This window comes from Podarcis bocagei, assembly GCF_964188305.1.
Source record: "Podarcis bocagei genome assembly, chromosome: 6".
Taxonomy (NCBI): domain Eukaryota; kingdom Metazoa; phylum Chordata; class Lepidosauria; order Squamata; family Lacertidae; genus Podarcis; species Podarcis bocagei.
Genome location: NC_138130.1, coordinates 88,054,981 through 88,075,464, shown reverse-complemented (window position 1 = coordinate 88,075,464; position 20,484 = coordinate 88,054,981). Strand labels below are relative to the sequence as shown.

At 42.9% G+C, this 20,484-nt stretch overlaps 1 protein-coding gene across 3 annotated transcripts in view; it reads left to right on the top strand.

Annotated features, from left to right (window-relative positions):
- Nucleotides 1–20,484, top strand: part of DYNC2H1 (dynein cytoplasmic 2 heavy chain 1) — a 166,216-nt gene that overhangs the window by 29,668 nt on the left and 116,064 nt on the right. For all 3 annotated transcript variants that reach the window (XM_081197607.1, XM_081197608.1, XM_081197606.1), the window contains 16 exons: nt 2,726–3,108; nt 3,339–3,471; nt 4,014–4,131; nt 4,645–4,757; nt 4,843–4,962; nt 5,852–6,002; nt 7,346–7,548; nt 8,335–8,517; nt 9,085–9,267; nt 10,010–10,233; nt 12,115–12,230; nt 12,948–13,147; nt 14,922–15,186; nt 15,647–15,854; nt 17,315–17,444; nt 20,118–20,273. In XM_081197607.1, the coding sequence (XP_081053733.1) occupies nt 2,726–3,108; nt 3,339–3,471; nt 4,014–4,131; nt 4,645–4,757; nt 4,843–4,962; nt 5,852–6,002; nt 7,346–7,548; nt 8,335–8,517; nt 9,085–9,267; nt 10,010–10,233; nt 12,115–12,230; nt 12,948–13,147; nt 14,922–15,186; nt 15,647–15,854; nt 17,315–17,444; nt 20,118–20,273 (2,886 nt within the window). The remainder of the gene's footprint in view (nt 1–2,725; nt 3,109–3,338; nt 3,472–4,013; nt 4,132–4,644; nt 4,758–4,842; nt 4,963–5,851; nt 6,003–7,345; nt 7,549–8,334; nt 8,518–9,084; nt 9,268–10,009; nt 10,234–12,114; nt 12,231–12,947; nt 13,148–14,921; nt 15,187–15,646; nt 15,855–17,314; nt 17,445–20,117; nt 20,274–20,484) is intronic.

Below are 20,484 nucleotides of genomic sequence, written 5' to 3'. Positions count from 1 at the left end.
CACCTAAGTTAGTGGAAGGAGAGTGGAGTGATAGAATAATAATAATAATAATAATAATAATAATAATAATAATAATAATAATAATAATAATTTATACCCTGCCCTCCCCGGCCAGAGCTGGGCTCAGGATTCCAGCCGGGGTCACAAGTAAACTGGCCTCACTCCAGGCATTCGGCTGGGATCCTTGTTGACCTTCCCGTCTGCGTCTCCCGGCAGGCAAGGTCATAAATCGGCGATTCTTCTCAGACGTGAGAAGAACACAGCCTCCTCCTTCTCTCCCTCCCTGCATTCCCCCAGGGAGGGGAAAAGAGACAGACAGGAGTCCTATTTACATGTCTTTTATTCCTGTCATTCAGCAGTACAGAGAAACGTGTCTGTACCCTCCAAACTCCGGCAGTAGAGTCACAGCTCCACCCCTGCACTTCCAGTACAGGTCAGATGACACTCTGAGCTAACATCTGGTGCTCAGAAGAGAGAAAGGACTGCCCCCTTTCTCCACTAGTACAGTTGCAGACATCAACATCCTGTTTTGCATTCCAGCCACCTGCAGCTGGCTTTTGCATTGCTGCTTTTTCCTGACAACCTCCCCCAAAAGCATCAATGTGCAAAACATGATCCAGAGAAGAGAACAAACAGTTGTTATACATATAACAGTCCCCTGTTGTTTCAGTTCCACCCTTGGAACTCCCCACCACTGGTTCCACCAGTGTACCTCTCTGGTTGTCTGGCTTCCAAGGAATGAGTGCTTCTGCATTACCTTTGCTAGCAGCCCTCTGTTGTGTCTTTGTCTCTGACTTAGACACTGCTTTAACCTGTTTTGAGTTGTTAACAATAGCAACACATGCAACAGCTAAGTTAGCAAACTCTTTTGAGTACCTCTTTTGTGGTACACCCTTTGTAACTCTCTCAGACCTGCGTATGAGGTGCTGATCCTCTCTGCTCACTGGTTCAACCTCTGAACTTTGTTGAGAACCAGATCCAATTGCAAACAGTGGTTCATCCTTCACCTGTGAAGGTCATAGAATCATAGAATCATAGAGTTGGAAGAGACCACAAGGGCCATCGAGTCCAACCCCCTGCCAAGCAGGTCTATCCATTGTATGAGATTTCCTCTCAATGACTGTTACAACTGAGTTCTCTGAGCTATCACTGTCATCATCAGTACCACTGTAATCTGTGTAATCAGAAAAATCATCATCATCTGAATTGTCATCTGTGGGAAATGTGTGTACTATAACCCGCTCCTGTTCAGGAGCACTCTCCAGAAACTTTGTGAGAATCACCTGACCAGATTCAGACAAAATTACTCTGTAGAGACCCTTTTCATATCCCACAAAAATGCCTCTGGCATTCTTTACTCCACCTGGAGCTTCTGTTCTCACATGAGACCCGAAAACCTTAAAATAGGCAACAGAAGGTTTTCTATGGAACAGCTTCTCAAAAGGAGAACTTCCCAACTCTTTTGAGACTTTTCTCACCCACACGTGAACATAGGACATTAACGCCTCCGCCCAATATTCATGTGGCAAATGTGAACTCAGCAATTGAGCATGCATCCCCTTTTGCAATTCTTTGTTCACCCTCACACAGACCCCCCTGTTCCACGCTTCGGCTGAAACAGCAACTTTGTGATCTATTCCTTTTCCATCCAGGAACCTCTGAAACTTCTGTAACAGAAAAATTGGCTTCTCATCTGTGAAGAGACAGTCAATGTTAGCATCATGCATATTTTTAACCTTGTCACAAAACTCCTGAAACCTTTCTAAGGTTTCTTGTGGTTTCTCCATCACAAAAACCCAAGAATAATTAGTGAAACAATCCACACACACAAGGTAAAATCGTGCACCGCCTCTAGATGGCTCTAGAGGACCAATCACATCAGCATACACCCGCTGAAAAGCTCTGTCGACCCTCTTGGTCACCTTCCTGGTTTCCTTCTTGGCCACACCTGCAAGAGAGATTACGTTAGAATCAGAAGAATTACATTTCATGTAATCACTTTGATCAAAAGTCAACAAATACAGTCCATCTTTCTCTCTGGCAGTAAGATACAGTTCTCCATCTTTGAAGATCTTGCAGCTCTTAGCATCATAGGACAGTTTCAGTCCTTTCTTTGCAATCTGCGACACACTCAGCAGATTGAACCGTAGTTCTGGAACCAGGTAAACTTTGTTTATAGTCAAGTTCAGACTCTCAAGATACACAGTCCCAATTCCGGTCGCCTCCAACTCCTGACCGTTGGCCTGTTTCACAGCGAAGCTTTGCTTCTTTAACGTTGAAAACAGTTCTCTGTGCGGGCACATATGAACCGTGGCTCCAGTGTCGATTACAAACGAGTTCCCAACATCTGGCCTGGTTCCTTTCGCCATCAAAGCCTTTGCAGGTTTCACCTGGCACTTGGTACGGCTTTTGCCTGACGCCTCAGGCTTCGCAGAGCTGCTCTTAGCTCCTTTTGGCTGGCGTGGCTTCCTACAGTTTCGCTGTAGATGCCCAGTCTGTCCACAATTGTAACATCGGACAGCGCTCAAAGCTACAGCACGCTCCTCAGTAGCTTCAGCAGTGGGGGAGTCAGAACTCTGTTCCTCCCTCCCCCTGTCAGCAACATCCATTGCAAATTATATTTCATGACTTGTCATTTGTCTGAAATCTCCTTTTGTTTTTAGTTTGCCTGTAGTAGAAATGAGAGTCAAACATTTGTTTGAATGTGATTTGTGTCTGAAAACAGGATTTGAACAGTCGGGCTCATGGCGAAGTCACAATCCGAGAAGCCCTGCGTGAGCTCGAGCTGTGGGGAATTGGAGCTGTCTTTTCATTGACAGATTATGAAGACAGCCAGAGCCGGATGATTAAATTGATTAAGGACTGGAAGGACATTGTCAACCAGGTTGGTGACAATCGTTGCCTCCTCCAGTCACTCAAGGACTCTCCATATTACAAAGGTTTTCAGGATAAAGTTTTTGTTTGGGAGAAGAAACTTGCTGAGCTGGATGAGTATCTTCAAAATTTAAATCAAATTCAGAGGAAGTGGGTGTATCTGGAACCCATTTTTGGACGTGGAGCTTTACCTCGTGAGCAAGCCCGCTTCAACAGAGTCGATGAAGACTTCAGGTCAGTTTTATGCTGCACAATGTCTTTCAATCCAAATATCTCAAAACATTCTTCAGAATGAAACAATGCAAAAAAGTATGCAAAGCTTATTTTAATCTCATGCATTTTCATACCCAGGAACAGAATTAATAGTTTTATAACATGGATGCAATAATTTAGGAATTAATCTATGACCTTTCACATTACAATGACATATTTTTACCTCCCCCCCCCCCCCGTTCTTTTAAAAGATCAATATTGTTAGATATCAAGCTTGACAACCGCATAACATCCTTGAATGCTCGAGCAGGAATAAGAAATGCCTTGATCACTATTCTTGACCAGCTTCAGAGATGTCAGAAATCCTTAAATGAATTCTTGGAGGTAAACATTTCTAATCTAATAGTGAGCTGACATAGATGGAGTCGGAATAGGGTCACTGAGAAACAAGAAAGAATGTGTTGGTGCATCCCAAGGATTGTGGAAGTAGGGGAAAATAGAAGCAACCTAAAAGGCAAAAAACAAAAGCGAAAGACCCAAACAGCCCCGTGAGGATTGAGGAAGCCTAGTTGCTACAGGCTGGTGAATGTCGGGGGCAGGGGGGCATGCAGAAAAGCAGGCAGCACAGAATGGCCTCTGGTTCTATTAGATACATATTATTTAAAAATAAATTGTTTGGGGTATTTTATTAACACAAACTACTGTCAGTGTAGGAGAGGCAATTGCTGTATCAAATACATGCAGCATATAACAAGCAGAGAGGTGCTTGCAGCAATCTATAAGAATGGGTGGGCTGTTTGGCCAGTATACCTTGGTGCACAGATAGCAAAGTTAAAAGTACAGACTATGCCTATTTTCATTTGTAAGAAAGTGTGGAATATGATATTAGCATTAAAATCAGGATGACTTCATCTATTTTGAAACAGGAAAAGCGCTCTGCATTTCCTAGATTCTATTTTATTGGGGACGATGATCTTCTAGAAATCTTGGGACAGTCTACCAATCCTTTAGTTATTCAGTCTCACCTGAAGAAGCTTTTTGCTGGTAAGTTGAGTCATTTCGTTGCTTCAGGATGCCACATGAGAAGCAATTCATGCATAAAACAATGTTGTGTGCAAGGGTTTTACAAACCTGTATATATCTAGGAACAGCTGGCAGTCAGTTCTTAGTTTCCTGGCAATAGAAGCCTTCAAAAGCACCTTTAGTTACAATCATCTTCACTTTCAAATAATAAAAAAGAGTTCCTTTTTAGCAGTTGATATGGAAAAAATGGAAAATACTTCAAGTATAACACCTGAGCCACAGAAGGCTGATGAAAATCTTTCTTCAGAAGTCTTGCTTTTAAAAAATAATAATTGTCTTGTCATTTATGCGTGCATGCATATAACAATGATGAACCTTTTAACAAAATTATGTCATTAATTACGAACACATTTATTTAGACACTGAATCCTCTCTTATGAAACATAGTACTGTAGTATAAAAGCTTTATTGTAATCTAATAACAATGGAGTACACTATATTTCATTAATTGAATATTATGTTGTTAATTAACAGGAATTCACAGTGTGAGCTTTGATGAGGACTTTAAAAACATTCTTGCAATGAAATCTTTAGAAGGCGAAGTTGTACCTTTAAAAAATAAAATCCTCCTATCAAATGATGTTGAGGTAAGAAAGTAGACTCCAAACATAATAACACAAGCTGGGAGAAGTAAGTGTGATTTGTGATGTTTCCTTTTATGTTATTTGCTAGGTTTGGCTAAACAAACTTTCTTCGGTGATGAAAGAAACATTGAAACAATTACTGTGTGACTGCGTAACTGCTGGGAAAAGAACTCAGGGTTCAATTGATCCATCACTTTTCCCCTCACAGGTAGTTCTTCTTCCTTCTTTTGCAATATGGTAGTTATTAAAATTGTTTAAGGAGAGACTGCATTTGGAGGAATATCTGACTTGACAAGAAATAATATTTTTGTGCACTTTGAATTAAAGCTAATGGGCTGAGGTTATCTACTGAGGTTAACAGATAGTTGTATTGGATTTTATTCATTTATCTTTAAAGGTCAGGCACAATTTTGGTACTGGCAAAGGTGGGAACACCTTTGTTTGTTTGTTGGAACACTATTTTTAAGAAGCACAATAGTAACTGAAGCTTCATCTGGACCGGCTTTAAATAATATTTAATGGAAACCTAAAAGTTAAGGGCAAGACCATAAACTTACTGCGTTGCTACCTTCTGTTCCCAGAACCCAGGCAGGATTGAAGCCTCCTGGTTTTTGCAAACAACTCCCAGTGCTTCTGTGAATGGTGCAGTGAGCTACTACAGCTTGCAGCCAAGAGCTGCCTGTTTGAGTCACTCTACTCCAGGCTGAGTGGTGGGTGACTTACCAATCACTTATGGTTCCTGTAGCCTGTAGCTGTTGCATAGCAGCTCAATCTGTTCTTTGAACCTCCAGATTATTACTGTCTTCAAACAAATAAACATAACCCTTTATTTCCATACATTTTTAAAAAATGACTTAGTCCCCTTTAGCTGGAACTAAGCCGCATTGAACTCAATGCAATTTGCTTCTTAAAAAAACATACATTAGATTGTTAACCAGCTACTTGAAGAGCTCTTTGCTTATTAGTATGTTTTAGCAGAGGAGTAGTGTGGGTTTGAAGATTGCTTAACACTGAATAAAGTGCTAAGATTTGTTGAAGCATCTATCACTGAATACATATAAATCCATTCTTGCTTATGAATATTGTTTTTCCAATAGATTATTTGTTTAGCTGAACAAATTCAGTTCACAGAAGATGTTGAATGTGCAATCAAAGAAGGTAATTTGCAACAGTTAGAATTAGAACTGATGGCTAAATTGGAGCATTACACCAGCATAGACACTAATACAGAAGATTCAGGCAATACAGGTATGAAAGAGGATTGCAATGGCTTTTTCCCTCAGGCTTGAAATTAATTTCTCATAACTGAAGCGCACTTGTTGTTACTAATTATATTAATAATTTTATCCCCCTAATTGTACAATCGGAATGACGGCTGTAATTTTGTATGGTTGTACCCATTTTCGAATCCCCGCGGCGGGGTGAGCTCCCGTCTTTCGGTCCCAGCTCCTGCCCACCTAGCAGTTCGAAAGCACCCTTAAGCAGTTCGAAAGCAAGTAGATAAATAGGTACCGCTTTATAGGGAGGGTGCAGGTTGCTGCGCTGGTGCCGGCTCGCCAGAGCAGCTTGTCACGCTGGCCACGTGACCCGGAAGTGTCTCTGGACAGCGCTGGCTCCCGGCCTCTTAAGCGAGATGGGCGCGCAACCCCAGAGTCGGTCACGACTGGCCCGTACGGGCAGGGGTACCTTTACCTTTACCTTTACCCATTTTGACTGTAATCCAGAACTGTTTTGTATGTGATTAATGCGTAGTATTGCATTTTGACTGCTCTATATTGCAAAGGTATCACAGTGGCTTCCAAAATAGTATAAAACAATATATTAGAGAGAGAAATTACAATTGAACAATTAACATTATTAATGAATTGCCAAATATCATCAGTGAACTATGAAACCATTGCAGTTCAGCACATCCTAACATTTTGATTCGCCTAGAACACCCAGAAAGACCCCCTCTGCTGACTTCAAAGTCCAGGTCACGGGATGTAGGATTCCTTGTTCATGTAAGGTGTCCTCAGGTGGTACTTACGCTTCCCCAAGGGAAGCATTTTGTCCTAAAAGGGAAAGTTGGTGATGGGGTGGTAGTTCTCAGTTCAGAGGTGTACTACTATCTCATCCGTTTATCACAACCAATAATTTTAGGTTAAAAATAATGGATATGACTTCTGGGCATCTGCTGGGTGAGAGGTTTGATCCTCTAATAATCCATTTGAATTAGACGTTTCAATGCTAACTGTAATGTAAACCATTTAATGTATACCATAAGAGTAGCTGGGAAAACCCAGCCAGATGGGCGAGGTATAAATAATAAAATTATTAAAAATTAATACTGTAAGACAAGCCACTTGGCAAGCTGCTTGCTCTTCTAAATTCAAATCCTTAAAAAATCACATCTTATGTTAAATTGTTACATTGTATACAATGCGTGAGATTGTTAAATCCCCCCCCCCTTCTGTTACATTTCATTTGTAAGAGTAAACGAGAAGCTAATGACTGGATAAAGCAAGATAAATAAGAGGCTAATATAATTGCTTTTAAACTTTTAATGGTCTGCTTAATGGTCTCCTGGAAATAATATTATTTATCTTCAGAATCTGGGATCCTTGAGCTGAAGCTTAAAGCTCTTATTCTTGATGTTATTCATAACATTGATACTGTGCGGCAGCTAAATGAAGCCCAGGTGCAGAGCAATGATGACTGGGCCTGGAAGAAGCAACTCAGGTTTTATCTAAAGAATCAAAGATGCTACATTCAAATGGTGGATGCTGAACTCCAGTACACTTATGAGTATCAGGTACTGTTCTCATTTCAGTTTCAAAATTTATTGCAGGGATCTCCTAATCATGCATTTTTCTTGCATTCAGAAATACTACTGCTTTCCCCATCCCTCCTTCATAGCACATTCCATATTATTTAAGGGGAGCAAAAACTATAGTCACCCTTGCTCACTAGCTGAAGTGCTTGAAACACTTCTTAACTCCTGTATCCCAGAATGAATGGATAATTATTTTCATTTGTGTTTGCTCTTGTTAACATGGTCCCCATCAACTGTAATAGCCATTTTTGTTTAGCTTTTTTAAATCATGCACTGTCCGGCCATTTGACATACATAAGGTGTGCTTCCTTCCTTCCATGGCAAGCTAACAGATTTGTGGGCGACTTCAAGAAATATAGACTTATGCACATTTGCATGGTTTCCCTCATATTTGACAAGCATAGATTATTACTTATTTGGAGTTTGCAGTTCTGTTGTCTAGTTTACATCTGTACGATTGAGCTAGGATTGTAAGAGCCAGTGTGGTGTAGTGGTTAAGAGCAGTGGACTTGTAATCTGGTGAACCGGGTTTGATTCCCCGCTCCTCCACATGCAGCTGCTGGGTGACCTTGGGCCAGTCACACTTCTCTGAAGTCTCTCAGCCTCACTCACCTCACAGAGTGTTTGTTGTGGGGGAGGAAGGGAAAGGAGAATGTTAGCTGCTTTGAGACTCCTTAGGGTAGTGATAAAGCGGGATATCAAATCCAAACTCTAAATTTGATCTTATTGTGCTGGGTGATAAGATATGTTTCTTTATGTCATTAGGGTAATTTGCCAAAGCTTGTTTACACGCCATTAACTGATAAGTGTTACCTGACGCTTACCCAAGCTATGAAGATGGGCCTCGGAGGGAATCCTTATGGTCCAGCGGGAACTGGCAAGACAGAATCTGTAAAGGCTCTGGGAGGACTGCTTGGAAGACAAGTTTTAGTTTTTAATTGTGATGAGGTAAGGCAGCATATTCAATTCAAAGTCCTGGTTTTGGCCTTTATAAACTACTGCTGCTTTATTTTTAATGCTGTATTTTTGCAAGTCCCTTTTGAAGTCAGGTTGTGAAAAGCAAAGTAAAATTGTCCCGAATTAACAATAATTTATAATGCTACTGTATTAATAAATATAACAGTGTTCAGACAGTATTTGCCACTGCTGCAGACCTTTGCATGTGATGAACTCAAGAGTCAGTCTTAGGCTCTCATGTTTCCTTTTGCTCCCCCAGTGATTCCTTGTAAGCATGTGAAAGAGAAACACAGAGCCAATGTTTAAATTAAGGCAGAATCTCCTAGTTTGTGTGCTATCTTCTAGTAACAGGAGTGGAGTGAAGTATGCAAAACTAAGACCTGTGTGCAAACTAGTCCCCCCATGCATGAGGAGCGGGAGAGGGAAGCAATGTCTGAATAGGCCCTAATGTATTTTTCAAATACCATTACTCTCCCCTTCAATACATTTATTAAAACTTTTCAAATAGGAAATTGAATACTGAAGGTTCCATATCTTAACTAACATTCTTATTTCAAGGGCATTGATGTGAAATCTATGGGGCGAATATTTGTTGGTTTAGTGAAATGTGGAGCCTGGGGCTGTTTTGACGAGTTCAACCGGCTGGAGGAAGCTGTTCTGTCTGCTGTATCTATGCAGATCCAGACAATTCAACATGCTTTAAAGAAACACCAACCTGTGTGTGAGTTACTTGGAAAGGAGGTAAAGTATGGTATTTTATCCTCTTTTACAACAGTTCTGCCATTTTCTTTATTTTGAGTTATGTACCTTGTCCGTTCCTGTACTCTTGCAGTGACACTCTAATCCAGGCACCTCCAAACTCAGCCCTCCAAATGTTTTGGGACTACAGTTCCCATCATCCCTGACCACTGGTCCTGTTAGCTAGGGATGATGGGAGTTGTAGTCCCAAAAACATCTGGAGGGCCGAGTTTGGCGATGCCTTCTCTAATCTGTAGGATCTTAATGAGTGAAAGAATCATCCTTGGAGCCCATCTACTTTTTTCTTTCTTCTAAATTTCTTATGAAACCTTTTCTTTTTCATGAGATAAACTGCAAAGGTCAAAGAATTGTCCTAACTGTAAACTAGTATAATTCAAAGGATTTTAGTAATTAGAATTTTCAGCTTGTTTGTGTCAACAATTATCTTTAGAAGGCTCTCATAAAGAGAAAGAACATAAAAACTAGATAGATATCTAAAATGTATTTGTTTGGCACCAGTGGATCAGAGCAACTTCCTCTTTAGTACAATGTCCTGTTTGGGTCAGTGGCTGGTGCTGGTGCTTCAATGGAAGATATGAAGAAATAGCTTCAGGGTAGAGCTGTTTCTTGCCATTTCTGGCAAATGGGGAATGAGAATACATGGGGAAATGGTCACTTTGCCAAATAGTCATTAGATATACAATTGTTTCATAAGTCTCTTATGAATGCCTTTTTTAAATGTCAGGTGGAAATGGATCACAACTCTGGAATTTTTATCACAATGAATCCTGCTGGAAAGGGCTATGGAGGCAGACAAAAATTGCCCGACAATCTCAAACAACTTTTTAGGCCTGTTGCTATGACTCGGCCTGATAATGAACTCATTGCAGAAGTGATTTTATATTCAGAAGGTTTCAAAGATGCAAAAACTCTGGGAAGAAAATTAGTGGATATTTTTAATTTAGCAAGGTAGGTGTTTTATTCTATCTCCAGGCAGTCCATTTAGGAAATATAAACTTTGGCTCTTTGGGATGCATGCTAATTCTTTAATATCAGCTCATATGGTACTTTGCTATTCCTGAATACTAAAAATCATAGAGGGAGTCATGGCTGTGAAGCATTCTTGTGTTCTTGTTTTGATCTAGTGTTGCATATTCATTAAGGGTAGGTGCTATGAGCTGGAAGACCCAGGTTCAAATGCCAGCCCATGCATCAATTTGCTGACTGGCTTTAGGGGAATTACTGACTTACATCTCCTTCCCCAATACAAGCATAGTAATACTGACTAACTTGATAGGGCAGAGGTGAGGAACCTCTATCAGGGGCTCCTGTTTGGCTCATGAGGCCGTCCTTTTGAAGCCACACCTACCTGTCAATTAAGTGATGTCACCTTGATGTCAGCTGATAGTGGGATCAGCTCAGTTGAGCTGCATGTGGTAGTTCCCTGCTCATTGACTGATGTGGTGGTGTTAAATCCTGCTAGGTTTGCTGCTGATACCAGTTCCATTCAGGGAACTCCTCCACATAGCTCAACTCCACACCCATCAGGGGATAGGTAAAGGTAAAGGGACCCCTGACCATTAGGTGCAGTCGTGGTCGACTCTGGGGTTGCAGCGCTCATCTCGCTTTATTGGCTGAGGAAGCTGGCGTACAGCTTCTGGGTCACGTGGCCAGCATGACTAAGCCGCTTCTGGCAAACCAGAGCAGCACACGGAAACGCCGTTTACCTTCCCGCCAGAGCGGTACCTATTTATCTACTTGCACTTCATTCTTTCGAACTGCTAGGTTGGCAGGAGCAGGGACCGAGCAACGGGAGCTCACCCCGTCACGGGGATTTGAACCGCCAACCTTCTGATCGGCAAGTCCTAGGCTCTGTGGTTTAACCCACAGCGCCACCCGCGTCCCATCAGGGAATGAATGAGGTTAAATCCTGCTCTGTGACTATCTCCCCCACCCTTGCTGACCAACTTTGAAAGGGGGGGCAGTCCACCCAACTGTCAATCAATCACCTGTTGCCATTAGGATGATTGGCTGGCTCAGCCACCTGTCAAAGTTGACCCATGCAGTGGGGGGAGATAGGAATCTGGTCCCACAAGCCAAAAAAGGCTCCCCACCCCCATTATAAAGTTATTGTAATAATTATAACTGGCAATTGGATTGGAGACTCTTGTTAATGAGGGGTATGGACAGAGAAAGGAGCCAACTGCTGGGTAGAGAGATTAGAGATAAATTTTTGTGAAAGTGCTGGTGAAAGTCTCTTAGCTACGCTATTAGTTTTGTGTTCCAGCTGCTCTTCCCTTTAATCTCTGTAGCCATTGAGGCAGAAGGCACAGAGTGACACAGCAAATTATGATTATTATGTGCTTTAACATAATAATATACCATAGTTAATGCAAGCTGAGATTCATAATCCAGTTTCAAACTATGGTTTCAGATGAACTGCAGTTAGTGAGCCTGGCCATTGGCCTATCTGATCCAATGTCTGGTTCTCACAGTGTCCAGTCAGATACCTATGGGAAGCCCTTACCAGCATCTGAGCACAACAGCACTCTTCCCCTTCTGTGGTTTCTAGCAACTGGCATTCAGAATCATAGAATCACGGAATTGTTGAGTGGGATCCTGAGTTCATCTCCTGCAATACAGGAATAATAGAAGCATACCACCTCTGACAGTGGAGTTAAGCTGAATTAACCATGGTTTAATGTTGGTTTCTAACTTAGCCCCTGGTTCTGCATCTCTTCGTTACTCTATTAAAGCTTTTGATTTCTTCTCAAGCACTAAAGGGAAGTAGATCAATGATTGTACATGGAGAAAGCATTAAAATATGACTGTTTTTTTAAAAAAAATCAGGGAACTCTTGACACCTCAGCAGCATTATGATTGGGGCTTGCGAGCACTGAAGACTGTTCTGAGGGGATGTGGGAACCTTCTTCGACAGCTGAAAAAAAATGGAATGAAAGAGACAGGTAAAACTTGGACGTTGGCTTTCTTTATATCTTTATATGACTTCTCAAATTCAAGCATTCTGTTTTTGTGGGAATCTATTTGTCAGCAGATGTAAAATCTCCCCCCCCCCCCACAATTAGAATCCTGCAACTGACCCACAGTCATTGGAAGAGCTGGGGCCAGATTCACACGGAGTTGATGTATTATCATGACCGCTGGTGATACCCACAGTACTCTTGATTCCTAGTTCCATTAGGAACCTAGTTGCTTCAAATAAGTTGGATGCTGCTTCACAGTAGCGTATTATCTAACATGGCTGCAGGAATCCTAATGTCTTTTGAAGTCATAGGGAAATATAAAAACTAGGAAGTTTGTTGAATCTGGCGTCCTGTCAAACAGTAGACAATGCTTGGCACAGTGGGTTTGCATTAACAATTAGTTAATTTTTTCAGAGTTGTTGAGCTTATTGTTAAAAAGACCATAGCTTTCTTATGAGTTGTGGCATAAACCTAAGAATTAATGTCTTCACCACACTGCTGAATATTTTCATACTCAGTATATCATCTAGCTCTTATCCTTTTGTCACTGAATTTCCACGTGAAATTTAAGGTATTACAAATCCACCATCTGTAGGGATTGCATTATCTTGTGATGCTAGACACCAGCTAGTGTGTTTCTCTTACATCTTGAAGCACAAAGAAATTAAATTGTATCCTCTTATCTTTTCTCCCATGTAGTTAATGAAAGCCATATTGTAGTCCAAGCACTGCGACTCAATACGATGTCAAAGCTTACATTTGCAGATTGTGCACGGTTTGATGCATTAGTCAGAGATGTCTTTCCTGGTATTGATTTCAAGGATGTAGATTATGCAGAGCTAAATAATGCTTTACGAGAAGTCTTTGAGGAGGCCAATTTGGAAATTATATCTACTCAGGTAAGTATCAGCTACAACCCTAACTGATACTGAATACCTTGAGTTTGGTCTTTGCCTAAAAGTCTTAAGAAACTTATAGTGAATCTGTTGTGGTTATAAAAATACTAAAGGGAAAAAATCTTAATTCCATAGTTATTGGAAATACGTTTGCGGATTATGTAAATGAATATATGCAAAATGTATATATGTAAAATCAAACGTAAAAATATTTTACTAAGTTACATTTTAATAAGCTTCATTGATTCTTGTGGCACTTAACCCTTGCAAACCTGTAAGATTAGAGTCAAAATAATTTAGGACGGTTTTTGATCTGATTTGAATTGCTTGACACAAAATCCCTCCATGCAATTTAAAGACACTAAAAGCAATGATTTTATTATCTAGTTGTGTGAAAGAAGCATCCAGTTGTTTTAGTTACCTCCTCACATTTCTCAGCAAAACGGAACAGGTGAACTAATTTTGTGTTCTAGACTTGGTCAGATGACTCCTTCCTTTTGGGGGGGGGGTGTTAATTCCTTTTTTTTTTTTTTTTGCTCTTATGTTATGTTAGTGTTTTTATGTTGCAAACAACCCTGTGATCATTGTTTGCAACGTAAAAGTTACTTGCCTTAGCCCAGGACAGAACTGTATTCATGGTCTCAAACTACTAGGTATCTTTACTCACTCACTTTTATTTGCTGATCAGTCATTTCCTTTCCCCCTCCTACACTGTTCTCTTTTAATTCAGATGGGGGGGGGGAGTCTTTTGTTCTCTCTCTGCTATTTTTCTTCTCTTATGGTTTCCCTCTGTCAATGTGGTGAGAGCCAGTGTGGTGCAGTGGTTAAGAGCGGTTGACTCATAATCTGGGGAACCGGGTTCGTGTCTCCGCTCCTCCACATGCAGCTGCTGGGTGACCTTGGACCAGTCACACTTCTTTGAAGTCTCTCAGCCTTACTCACCTCACAGAGTGTTTGTTGTGGGGGAGGAAGGGAAAGGAGAATGTTAGCCACTTTGAGACACCTTCAGGTAGTGATAAAGCGGGGTATCAAATCCAAACTACTACTACTACTACTACTACTACTATTCTTCTTCTTCTTCTTCTTCTTCTTCTTCTTCTTCTTCTTCTTCTTCTTCTTCTTCTAAGCAAACCCTGCAAAAAAGAAAAAAAAAGAAAAAAAAGAGGAATCATACTGTATCCTGTTCTCACCCTAGAGATCAGGGTTAACTAGGGCACATTCCACACTATTGGATGCCTCTCCCACTGTAAATGGATACAGGAACATGGGGTCCTGGCTTTGAAGATTCATTCTGGTTTGGGATGAATGAGGCATCCAAGGCACACTTGGCTGTAGCCAATAGCTAGCATTTTATACACATAGCAACTAGGCTTCACTTGGCAGAGAGCTTTGACTTGTGCCAGTCCCCTGGGAGGCAGGATGCGGGACCAAGGTTCTATTCTCAGATGTCATTATCTAAATGGCTGTGGATATTCCTCAGTCTTTTTTCTTAAGCTTGGCCATGGGACAGAATTAGGGAGCAATCATCTGATCTGGACTAAATGGCATAACTTGGTTACATGTTCCTTTCTTCCTTGGGTTGTGAGATGCGTTAATCCAGAATATCAAGTGCCTTGTTCACCCAAAAGTGAAAGGAACCAGTACTTGATGTTCCTTTTTGTTTTTAAAAGGTAAACGAAAACTTGAAAATGTCTTATTATCTGCTCCTTATTTGTTTGAGGGATGACGTCTATAAACATTTAAGTGTGTTTTATCCTACTTTTTCTTTTTGGTAAAGATCAAGAAAGTTCTGGAATTGTATGAGCAACTACGCCAGAGGATGGGGGTAGTTATTGTAGGCCCAAGCGGGGCAGGCAAATCAACCCTCTGGAGAATGTTGAGGGCTGCACTTGGCAAAGTTGGCAAAGTAGTGAAGCAATATACCATGAACCCCAAAGCAATGCCTCGCCGCCAGTTACTAGGTCATATAGACATGGACACCAGAGAATGGTCTGATGGTGTGCTTACAAACAGTGCTCGACAAGTGGTACGTGAACCAGCAGGTACGTCTGTGAATTAGAAATCTTGGCTTCCATAAATAAGGAGTTTTATTTTTAGATCCTAATCTTGATTACTCTGAAATAAGACACACTGTACGTATTAAAGTGTGTATAGAATTATAATTCTAAATTTGGTCAATCTTATGATATCACCATAAGAGGAGTAGTGTTACTATGTGTGTTTACTTACAAGACACTAAGTAAACAAGAAAACGACTATGGTGACAATAAGAATTGTTTGCATTGTAGCCATTTATATAGAGCACATGGTTAGAGAGAGGATATTCATCTGGCTTGATCTAGTTGTTTGTTCATATATGAAGTTGCACACATTGGAATTCCTCAGAATTTATACTTGCTGTCCCCTGTATCCACTCCAATTGCAAATGTTAAAATCTAATTTGAACTCCTACTGAAAAGTGACTAGTTTGAGATACAATGTTTGGTTACTGTTTGTAAATAGATGTTACTTCATGGATAATATGTGATGGTGACATAGATCCCGAGTGGATTGAGTCCTTGAATTCTGTCCTTGATGACAACCGTCTACTTACTATGCCCAGTGGAGAAAGAATTCAGTTTGGCCCAAATGTGAACTTTGTTTTTGAAACCCACGATTTGAGTTGTGCTTCTCCTGCCACAATATCTCGAATGGGGATGATCTTCCTAAGGTAATTTGACATTTGACATAAATGTGCATTAGAGTACTTTTCAGTGATTATACATGCTAAGGAAGGTTGAACAAAATTTGATGTAGTTAATTTAAAATACACAAATTATTTTAACCAGCCATTGCTTCATTCCATTGTGCCTTCATTGTTTCCATTTGCTTGTTGCTCATTTGGAAGGTAGGTAGTGTTTCTTATAAGCACAACACTCTCGCACAAATGTTATTGGCAGGCTTCACTACATACATGGAATTGGTGACCTCTCCATATTGTTCCCTTTAAATTGAGTTGTGGGTCTGACAGCAACTGTAATGGGATTCTTATGCATATTAACAACTTCAAAGAGGGCTTCAAAGAAATACCAATTAGCTAGTTGGCCATGTTGGGTTTAATAAGCTGAGATATGAAGAAGACATAGCTGCCACATAGGGTTTTTTTTGGTTCTTCCTTTGCATGAGCAAGTGAACAAGCCAGGAAGTCTTCAGTAAACTATGGTTTTCCATTTCATCCAAAACCAGGAAATCGTAATTATCAGCTTTGGAACATGCTAAGACATGAAGGTGTAGTTTGAAGTATTCTTAATAGCTTGGCTTGTTCTGCAGCTGTCAAACATAATTTTCAGTACTGATGACATGGAAGATTATTTTATTTAAATAAACCATTTAGCTGCAATTCAAAAAGCAAATATAAGACTTCTGGGCTTGTTTGTAGGGCGTCACAAGGGGGGCAGGGGGGCGGTGTGCCCTGGGTGCCATGTCGTGTGTGTGTGTGTGTGTGTGAGAGAGAGACAAGGCACCCCATGGGGTGCTTGCCCTCCACCCCCGGGCGCAGCGGTGCAAACAGCCACCATGCCGCCGCCGCCGCATGTGGAAGATCCTCTGTTCGCAGCTGCAGCCACAAGCAGAGGATCCTGCCACCATCCATACGTTGTTCGAGCGGTGCCGGCGGCAAACTGCTACGTACAATGCATGTGCAATGTCGCACGCATGCGCTATACGTAGTGATGCTGCACATGCGCTGTACATAGCAGTTTGCTGCTGGCACTGCTTGAGCGCCGTACGGACGGTGGTGGGATCCCTCCATCGCCGCTACAGCCACAAGCGGAGGATCCCTTCTCCGCCACAGCAGCCGTGAGCAGAGGATCCAGTCACCGTCCATTCGGCGCTCGGGCAGCACTGGCGGCAAACCGGTACGTACAACGCATGTGCGGTGTTGCACGTATGCGCTGTACGTAGCGACGCCACACATGCGCCCTATGTAGCGACACCACGCATGCGTTGTACGTAGCAGCACAACGCGTGCGCAGCCGGCGGTTTGCCCCGCCCTGGGTGTCGGTTATCCTTCGTTCGCCCCTGTTTGTAGGCTTGGGCAAGGAGGCTGTGTGTGCTCTTCCTATACTTGTTTATGTATTGGTTTATGGCAACATATATTCTTGCTTTAATCTGAGGTATATCCCATTCTAGTGATGAAGATACTGATCTTAATTCACTGATAAAATCCTGGCTAAGGAACCAACCCGAAGATTGCAGACAAAATCTTGAAAACTGGATTGGGGATTATTTTGAGAAAGCTCTAAACTGGGTCCTAAAACAGGTGAGTGATAATATACAGTGGTGCCTCGCAAGACGAAATTAATCCGTTCCGCGAGTCTCTTCGTCTTGCGGTTTTTTCGTCTTGCGAAGCACGGCTATTAGCGGCTTAGCGGCTATTAGCGGCTTAGCGGCTTTAAGAAAAAGGAAACAAACTCGCAAAAACTCGCAAGATGTTTCGCCTTGCGAAGCAAGGCGATAGGGAAATTCGTCTTGCGGAACGACTCAAAAAACGGAAAACTCTTTCGTCTTGCGCGGCATTCGTCTTGCGAGGTACCACTGTATATATAAACAGTGTCTTAAGTTTGGCCTCATTGAGGGGCAGTATTTCAATATGAGTAGGATAAATGTTTGTTTTTTTAGAAAAAAAGCACTGTACAGTAGTGCCCCGCAAGACGAACGCCTCGCAAGACAAAAAACTCGCTAGACGAAAGGTTTTTTCGTCCGCGATTTGCCTCGCAAGACGAATTCCCCTATGGGCTTGCTTCGCAAAACGAAGCTTGCCCCGGGGACAGCGGGTCTTCTCTTTTGAAGCAAGGGGCTGCGGGGAGATAGCGATCTCCCTGCAGCCCCTTGCTGCAAAAGACATCCGGGGGAAGCGGGGAAGCGAAGCGCTTCGCTTCCCCGCTTCCCCCGGACCTCTTCTGAAGCAAGGGGATGGGGGGAGATAGCGATCTCCCTGCAGCCCCTTGCTGCAAAAGACGTCGGGGGAAGCGGGGAAGCGAAGCGCTTCGCTTCCCCGCTTCCCCCGGACCTCTTCTGAAGCAAGGGGCTGGGGGGAGATCGCTATCTCCCCCCAGCCCCTTGCTGCAAAAGACGTCGGGGGAAGCGGGGAAGCGAAGCGCTTCGCTTCCCCGCTTCCCCCGGACCTCTTCTGAAGCAAGGGGCTGGGGGGAGATCGCTATCTCCCCGCAGCCCCTTGCTGCAAAAGACGTCGGGGGAAGCGGGGAAGCGAAGCGCTTCGCTTCCCCGCTTCCCCCGGACCTCTTCTGAAGCAAGGGGATGGGGGGAGATAGCGATCTCCCCCCAGCCCCTTGCTTCAGAAGAGGTCCGGGGGAAGCGGGAAGCGAAGCGCTTCGCTTCCCCGCTTCCCCCTGACGTCTTTTGCAGCTGTTCCGAAGTGGGGCGGGGGGCGGGGTCACCTGCCCCAGCCGCCCCACTTCGGAAAGCTGTTCCAGGAACAGCTCCATAGGAACCTCCATAGGCGCCCGTCACCTCTCCAGCCAGGAGAGCGCGCGCGGGGCTAAACCAGCCCCCCGCGACCCTCTCCCAGCTGGAGTTGTGACGCGCGCATATGGCAGGAACCTCCATAGGCGCCCGTCACCTCTCCAGCCGGGAGAGCGCGCGCGGGGCTAAAGAAACCATAGCCCCGCGACCCTCTGCCAGCTGGAGTTGTGACGCGCGCATATGGCAGGAACCTCCATAGGCGCCCGTCACCTCTCCAGCCGGGAGAGCGCGCGCGGGGCTAAAGAAACCATAGCCCCGCGACCCTCTCCCAGCTGGAGAAGTGACGCGTGACTATGGCAGCAGCCTCTGAAGGATGCACCGAAGCCTGGCGTGGGGGGCGGCGGAGAGACCTTCTCCCCGCGCCAGCCTTCGGATGGCTGTCCTGAAGACTTGGGGTGGGAGAAGGGTTTTCCTTCCCACCGCCAACATTCAGAATGCTGTTCTGAATGTTGGCGGTGGGGAGGAAAAACCCTCCTCCCACGCAAGCCCCGGGAACAGAGGGAAAGCGCTGCGCGCCTTCCCCTCTGTTCCCGTACCTGTGCTGAAGGCTTGCGGTGCGGAGAAAAGCCCTTCTCCGCACCGCCAGCCTGGCAAGCGGTTTCCCTAGGAACGCATTAATTGATTTTCAATGCATTCCTATGGGAAACCGTGCTTCGCAAGACGAAAAATTCGCTAGACGACAAAAATTGCGGAACGAATTAATTTCGTCTTGCGGGGCACCACTGCATATAAATATTTTAAATGGACAAATTCAAAGTTGAGTGTCGGAGGTGTTTAAGTGGGTTCTAATTCCTCCTCCTGTTTCAAAGGCAGGAAATGATATTAGCATTTTCTTGTTTATAGCCTCCCCCTCTGCTGAACTCCAATTCCAATTCCTGCGTTGCTTGGAGCAGTACCCACGTGGCTCTCTGTACATGTATTCTATCTTGCTCATCTGCATGGATAACACTGTGACCAAAGCCTCAACAGGCAAGGGGATATCAAAATGGGTCTCTCTATTTTGAGGGGACAGTCCTGATCTCCTGGGCCAAGAAGTGTCTGGTATCCCTGAGGTCAGAACACATTTGACGTGTGAGAGACTGGAGAGGCAGAAGGAGGGAGTGAGTCAGTCCCATCCTATCTTTTCTTCTTGCTCATCATTTATCCATTGCTCTGCTGATTGTGGAGCATATGAGGATTAACTATAGTCACTGTGTAGTTACCAGAGCAAATGTTTTAAGATAGTAGATAGAACCTATGTGTTGCTTCTTAAGACAGATGTTCTACCAGACATCTTGCTTTTTAAAGATTGATGTTTTAAGATTGTATATGTACTTTTGAGTGCTGTCTTGGCCACTCTCAAGTTTCTGTTAATATTTACCTCTCTACTTAAATAGGCTTCTGCACTAAAACTTGGTCCTGCTGTTGCAAGCTAGTTTACAAGTATCTTACTGCATGCTCTATTTTACAGAATGACTATGTGGTAGAAACAAGTTTGATTGGAACAGTGATGAATGGTTTGTCTCATCTTCATGAGTGCACTGAACGTGGACAATTTATAATTAGCCTGATAAGAGGATTGGGTGGAAATCTCAACATGAAATCACGGCAGGAATTTACAAAAGAGGTATTATTTGGAAGACAAAATTATTCTAATCATTAGCAGTTTCAGGGTAGACATAGAGGGGAGGAGCGGGAGAGAGAGAGTTTAAAATTAAAAATATATCTCAAGAAGAAGAAAAATAGCCAAAAACTTATATTGGCACTCAGTTGTGCCACCAAAAACAAAACCCAATAGTCTACATCAGATGTGAAGTGCAACAAAATTTCTTACATAA